We start from the raw sequence: 7,980 nt of genomic DNA, 5'->3' as shown, positions 1-7,980 counted from the left end.
AAAAAAAAAAAAACTATCTATATATATAAAAATAAGTTGTCTGTGGATCTGTGGATCGTGGATCAGGTGACGTCACCTGAAAAAACTGGATCAGGTGACGTCAAAACTGAAAAAACTAAAAACTAATAAAAAAAATAAAAAAGCTAAAAAACTAAAAAAACTAAAAAAAGGCAAAAACTACAAAAAAACTAAAAACTAATAAAAAAGCTAAAAAACTAAAAAAACTAAAAAAAAGGCAAAAACTACAAAAAAACTAAAAACTAATAAAAAAAATAAAAAAGCTAAAAAACTAAAAAAACTAAAAAAACTAAAAAAAGGTAAAAAACTAAAAAAACTAAAAACTAAAAAAAACTAAAAAAGGTAAAAACTAAAAGAACTAAAAAAGAAAAAAATAAATGACGACACTCAAAGAGAAAGCGACCAGGACAAAAGGAATGTTCGATTAGCAATCAACAAAGCACCGGGACACAGGGAGTATAAATGACGACCAGGACACAAGTAAAAAAAAAAATTAACAAAACTAAAAAGAAGGTAAAAACTACAAAAAAACTAAAAAGAAAAAAAAACTAAAAACTAATAAAAAAACTAAAAAATCTAAAAATCTAAATAAACTAAAAAAGAAAAAAAAAGGAAAAAAATAAAGGAGAAAAACAAAACTAAAAAACGAATGTATATACAGACCGGTACACCGGGATACAAATGACGACCGGGACACAGGGAATATAAATGACGACCGGGACACAGGGACACAACTACAACGGGGACACCGGGGGAAACAGGGGGATATAAATGACGACCGGGACAAAAAAACTAAAAAGAAAAAAAAACTAAAAACTAATAAAAAAACTAAAAAATCTAAAAATCTAAATAAGCTAAAAAAGAAAAAAAAAGGAAAAAAATAAAGGAGAAAAACAAAACTAAAAAACGAATGTATATACAGACCGGGACACCGGGATACAAATGACGACCGGGACCCGGGACACAGGGAATATAAATGACGACTGGGACACAGGGACACATGTTCAACGGTAAACCTGACAATCTATTTATATGCAAAGACAATGGGACAGCAAAGAATGTTGTATATTCGCAAGTTTTACGTAGTTAAAACCATATATATATATCTATCTATATTCACAGGTGGGACATAGGGACACAACTACAATGGCGCGTAACTATTATGGCGCGTAACGACTTACGCGCGCGGGGGGGCTTGGGGGGGGCGCGAAGCGCCCCCACCAACTAGGTGTTGGGGTGGCGCGAAAAAATAAGTTGTCTGTGGATCTGTGGATCGTGGATCAGGTGACGTCACCTGAAAAAACTGGATCAGGTGACGTCAAAACTGAAAAAACTAAAAAAAGGCAAAAACTACAAAAAAAACTAAAAACTAATAAAAAAAATAAAAAAGCTAAAAAACTAAAAAAACTAAAAAAAGGCAAAAACTACAAAAAAAACTAAAAACTAATAAAAAAGCTAAAAAACTAAAAAAACTAAAAAAGGCAAAAACTACAAAAAAAAACTAAAAACTAATAAAAAAAATAAAAAAGCTAAAAACCTAAAAAACTAAAAAAACTAAAAAAAAGTAAAAAACTAAAAAAACTAAAAACTAAAAAAAAACTAAAAAAAAGGAAAAAACTGAAAAATAAGCTAAAATAAAGGTAAAAACCAATAAAAAACTAAAAAAAAAAACTGAAAAAACTAAAAAAAAGGCAAAAACTACAAAAAAACTAAAAACTAATAAAAAAAGTAAAAAAGCTAAAAAACTAAAAAAAATTAAAAAAAACAAAAAAAGGTAAAAAACTAAAAAAAATAAAAAATAAAAAAAAACTAAAAAAAAGGAAAAAACTGAAAAATAAGCTAAAATAAAGGTAAAAACCAATAAAAAACTAAAAAGAAAAAAAGGAAAAAACTAAAAAAATTTTCATCTAAAAAACTAAAAAAAACTAAAAAAGGTTAAAACTAAAAGAACTAAAAACGAAAAAAATAAATGACGACACTCAAAGAGAAAGCGACCAGGACAAAAGGAATGTTCGATTAGCAATCAACAAAGCACCGGGACACAGGGAGTATAAATGACGACCAGGACATAAGTAAAAAAAAAAAACTAACAAAACTAAAAAGAAGGTAAAAACTACAAAAAAACTAAAAAGAAAAAAAAACTAAAAACTAATAAAAAAACTAAAAAATCTAAAAATCTAAATAAACTAAAAAAGAAAAAAAAAGGAAAAAAATAAAGGAGAAAAACAAAACTAAAAAACGAATGTATATACAGACCGGTACACCGGGATACAAATGACGACCGGGACACAGGGAATATAAATGACGACCGGGACACAGGGACACAACTACAACGGGGACACCGGGGGAAACAGGGGGATATAAATGACGACCGGGACAAAAAAACTAAAAAGAAAAAAAAACTAAAAACTAATAAAAAAACTAAAAAATCTAAAAATCTAAATAAGCTAAAAAAGAAAAAAAAAGGAAAAAAATAAAGGAGAAAAACAAAACTAAAAAACGAATGTATATACAGACCGGGACACCGGGATACAAATGACGACCGGGACCTGGGACACAGGGAATATAAATGACGACCGGGACACAGGGACACAACTACAACGGTAAACCTGACAATCTATTTATATGCAAAGACAATGGGACAGCAAAGAATGTTGTATATTCGCAAGTTTTACGTAGTTAAAACCATATATATATATATCTATCTATATTCACAGGTGGTACATAGGGACACAACTACAATGGCGCGTAACTATTATGGCGCGTAACGACTTACGCGCGCGGGGGGGCTTGGGGGGGCGCGAAGCGCCCCCACCAACTAGGTGTTGGGGTGGCGCGAAGCGCCACCCCAACAGCTAGTATCTATATATATAAAAATAAGTTGTCTGTGGATCTGTGGATCGTGGATCAGGTGACGTCACCTGAAAAAACTGGATCAGGTGACGTCAAAACTGAAAAAACTAAAAAAAGGCAAAAACTACAAAAAAAACTAAAAACTAATAAAAAAAATAAAAAAGCTAAAAAACTAAAAAAACTAAAAAAAGGCAAAAACTACAAAAAAAACTAAAAACTAATAAAAAAAATAAAAAAGCTAAAAAACTAAAAAACTAAAAAAACTAAAAAAAGGTAAAAAACTAAAAAAACTAAAAACTAAAAAAAAACTTAAAAAAAGGAAAAAACTGAAAAATAAGCTAAAATAAAGGTAAAAACCAATAAAAAACTAAAAAAAAAAACTGAAAAAACTAAAAAAAAGGCAAAAACTACAAAAAAACTAAAAACTAATAAAAAAAGTAAAAAAGCTAAAAAACTAAAAAAACTAAAAAAACTAAAAAAAGGTAAAAAACTAAAAAAAATAAAAAATAAAAAAAACTAAAAAAAAGGAAAAAACTGAAAAATAAGCTAAAATAAAGGTAAAAACCAATAAAAAACTAAAAAGAAAAAAAGGAAAAAACTAAAAAAAATTTTCATCTAAAAAACTAAAAAAAACTAAAAAAGGTTAAAACTAAAAGAACTAAAAACGAAAAAAATAAATGACGACACTCAAAGAGAAAGCGACCAGGACAAAAGGAATGTTCGATTAGCAATCAACAAAGCACCGGGACACAGGGAGTATAAATGACGACCAGGACATAAGTAAAAAAAAAAACTAACAAAACTAAAAAGAAGGTAAAAACTACAAAAAAACTAAAAAGAAAAAAAAACTAAAAACTAATAAAAAAACTAAAAAATCTAAAAATCTAAATAAACTAAAAAAGAAAAAAAAAGGCAAAAAATAAAGGAGAAAAACAAAACTAAAAAACGAATGTATATACAGACCGGGACACCGGGATACAAATGACGACCTGGACACAGGGAATATAAATGACGACCGGGACACAGGGACACAACTACAACGGGGACACCGGGGGAAACAGGGGGATATAAATGACGACCGGGACACCGGGACAAGGAATGGTCGATTAGCAATCACCATCAACAAAGCTCAAGGGCAATCATTAGAATCATGAGGTATAGATCTGCATACAGATTGTTTTCCCATGGACCAATATATGTTGCATGTTCAAGAGTCGGTAAACCTGACAATCTATTTATATGCAAAGACAATGGGACAGCAAAGAATGTTGTATATTCGCAAGTTTTACGTAGTTAAAACCATATATATATATATATATATATATATATATATATATATATATATATATATATATATATATATATATATATATATATATATATATATATATATATATATATATATATATATATATATATATATATATATATATATATATATATATATATATATATATACATATATATATATATATATATATATATATATATATATCTATATTCACAGGTGGGACATAGGGACACAACTACAATGGCGCGTAACTATTATGGCGCGTAACGACTTACGCGCGCGGGGGGGCTTGGGGGGGCGCGAAGCGCCCCCACCAACTAGGTGTTGGGGTGGCGCGAAGCGCCACCCCAACAGCTAGTATATATATATATATATATATATATATATATATATATATATGTATATATATATATATATATCTATATATATAAAAATAAGTTGTCTGTCTGTCTGTGGATCAGGTGACGTCATGTTTCTGTGTTGACTGACGTCATGAAATTAGTTGTCGTCATTTTTGCTTTGCCGGTGACGTCATTAATGGTATTTAAGACATTTGTTCACGGAAAAATGTTTAATTGTAAAATGACTGAAAAAAGAAAAAAGGTAAAATACTAAAAAAAACTAAAAAGAAAAGACACTCAAAGAGAAATTACAGACCGGGACACAAATGACGAACGAGACAGAGGGAATATAAGTGACGACCGGGAACCTCAAAGAAAAATTACAGACCGCGACACCCGGACACAAATGACGACCAGGACACAGGGAATATAAATGACGGCCGGGACACAGGGATTGTTCGAATAGAAGTTACAGACCGGGACACCAGGACACAAATGACGACCGGGACACCGGGACACAGGGAATATAAATGGAGACCGGGACACTCAAAGAGAAATTACAAACTGGGACACCGGGACACAAATGACGACCGGGACACAGGGAATATAAATGACGACCAGGACACAGGGACACATCATTAGAATAATGAGGTATAGATCTGAATACGGATTGTTTTTCCCATGGACAATTATATGTTGCATGTTCAAGAGTCAGTAGACATGGCAATCTATTTATATGACAGACAATGGGACAGCGAAGAATCTTGTATTTACGTAGTTAAAAATATGCATTTATATCAATCTCTATTCACAGGTGGGACACAGGGACACAACTACAATGGCGCGTAACTAATATGGCACGTAACGACTTACGCGCGCGGGGGGGCTTGGGGGGGGTGCGAAGCGCCCCACCAACAGCTAGTATATATATATATATATATATATATATATATATATATATATATATATATATATATATATATATATATATATATATATATATATATATATATATATATATATATATATATATATATATATATATATATATATAGACAGACGTCAGATGCGGACAGTTACGTTACTAGACAAACAGACAACTTGTTTATATATATATAGATAAATAGACAATTTAAATTAAGTAAAATAGTTTTAAACTAGCGTTAGAAAAAGAAATTGATTTACTAATACAAGGTTGTGTGGGTTTGGTGCAAACCATCCGCCATGCTGCACGCTTACTCATGCATAATCTTTGCTTCAATCTACTACCCGAAAAGTGCTAAACACTGCCGTGATCTGGTCATATTCCTCCAAGAGACTGTGAAACCCTGTATATTGTTATCTTTCTTATGGAAATTCTGCTATTCTTCTTACTGGGGACTTTAATCAAACAAAGAAAAGCTGCCTAGCATTGCACCTTTCCCTCAAGCGGCCTGTAAATTTCCCAACACATGAATCCGACAACATACTTTATTTAATTCTGACCAACTGTGAGACATATTACCGAACCCCTAAATCCCTTGGGCCGCTTGCCTGTTCTGATCCCAACGTTGTGCTCTTGTCAGTTGCCGCTTCAATACCCATGCCTAAAATTAAGCTTTTCAAGTACCGTTCGCTTACTGATTCAAAAATTAACACCTACGGTCGATGGATAGCTACTTACCCTTTTCCAAAAGTCAATGTAGACAAATGCTTCGATAAAAATGCTAACTGTTCAATGAATTTCTCCACGCCAAATACCTTGAGCTATTATCTGAAAAGATTTTCACTAGATATGAAAGTGATAAACCCTGGATAACCCCCCCAAATCAAGAAGCTAATCCGAAAAAAGTGCAAGATTTTCGAAGAAGGATATTTGCAAAACCTGAAAAAATTGTGAAATCACATTACCTCTCTCACGAGAAGTGCGAAGAAAAATTACAGGTGTGAGAAATTTTCGGACAGTCTTAGGCACACTAATCCCAGGAAGTGGCACGGAGCGGTCAAGCAAATCACTGGCCAGTCCATTCATAACAGCATAAAAATAAGCCACCCTGACGGGATTGACACAACTGCTTATGAGGTTAATCAATATTGAGGTTAAAAATTTAGTCGTTTTCGATGAGATGACAACCCATAAGACCCTGATGAAGGTGAAAGTAACCTGTTCAGCTTATCTGGACGAACTTCCACCCAAACTGATTCGAGAATACGCCCCTTTCATTGCAAAACCACTTTCATTGCTGTTAAACCTTTGCTTTCGTATAGGAATCTTTCCAGCTGTTTGGAAGAAAGCTTACGTTAGAATAATTCCAAAGGTTACCAACCCTAAGAGCTGTGACAAACTTAGACATATTTCGCAAACACCAAGCCTGACAAAAGTGGCCGAGACCTTTACCACGAGGGTCTTACATGATCAAATCAAGGGATCTATCGACCAAAGACAATACGACGGACTGAAAGACTGTAATACCTCAGTGTATATAGTGCGTAAGTACGATAGTCTCCTTAAGCGGGTCGAAAAAGGTCAGAGTTTTGTAGACCTTAGTGCCATAGATTTCCAAAATCATTTGATTTTATCAATCACATTATAGATACCCTTAATCTCAAGCTAATTGGTCTAAGAGAAAGACTCTTACGCTCGTGTTGGTCTTTCTCAGTCAGAGGCTGCAGCGTGTGTTCGCTCTCTACAAAGGTGACAGTAATTCTGAATGGTCCTCATCCACCTGTGGAGCCCCTTTGGGCACTAAACTTGCAGTTATTGTATTCTTGTCTGTAATTAACTTCCTCATAGCTGACTAAGACAACCGCTAAAAGTTTGTGGACGACCTTTCATTTATCCTGGAATATTTAGTACAAAACGGAGTTGTGATTCCACAATTGATATCAAGTTTTTTCAGTGTTTTCACAAAAGAGTGCGCGGAGCTAAATTTAGAGATTAATGTGAACAAGCCGAAGAAAGTGCACTTTAACCCGCTGAAAAGTGATGTTATAAACGTTCTATTCCCTCTAACAAACAGTATCGAGATCCTTGGAGTTACTTTCTTCAATGACTTCAGCTTTGCTGTATATATCGAAAACGTGGCAAAAAGTGCAAACGCTAGTCTACAGACTTTAAATAAACGGTATGCATAAGTTCAGCAGGAACACAGAGAGTATTAAGTATGCATACATAGCGTATATCCGCCCTATTCTGGAATATGCGTTTCCTGTTTGGGTGCACTCTGCACTTAGAACAGTGTATCTTTGTCAGGAGCTTTAGTCGGTTCAGAAGCGAGTGGTATCAATCATCCTGGGCCGCCATGAAATCCCCTAGGAAAAGGCTTTGGAAGCGCTAGAACTGCTGTCACTCCAAAACCGGTAAGAAACTATGATAATGAGTTTTGGAAATTTCTTGCTTTCTGAATCTCAGCCTCGTGAAATTCTACCTAATCAACCTCTACCGTCAAGAACGAGAAAGCAAGATAAGTTAGTTCCCGTTAAAGCAAGAACACGCCG

General features: G+C 33.4%; 1 protein-coding gene across 1 annotated transcript; it reads left to right on the top strand.

Moving 5' to 3' along the window:
- The first annotated feature begins 6,608 nt into the window (after positions 1-6,608).
- Positions 6,609-7,076, top strand: LOC136043260 (uncharacterized). The gene has a single exon (XM_065728191.1). The coding sequence runs from the start codon at positions 6,609-6,611 to the stop codon at positions 7,074-7,076; it is 468 nt and encodes a 155-aa protein (XP_065584263.1).
- Positions 7,077-7,980: the final 904 nt, after the last annotated feature.

This window comes from Artemia franciscana, unplaced genomic scaffold (assembly GCF_032884065.1).
Source record: "Artemia franciscana unplaced genomic scaffold, ASM3288406v1 Scaffold_4107, whole genome shotgun sequence".
Taxonomy (NCBI): domain Eukaryota; kingdom Metazoa; phylum Arthropoda; class Branchiopoda; order Anostraca; family Artemiidae; genus Artemia; species Artemia franciscana.
Note: the sequence above shows the minus strand (reverse complement) of the source record. Positions and strands in the feature narration are given on the sequence as shown.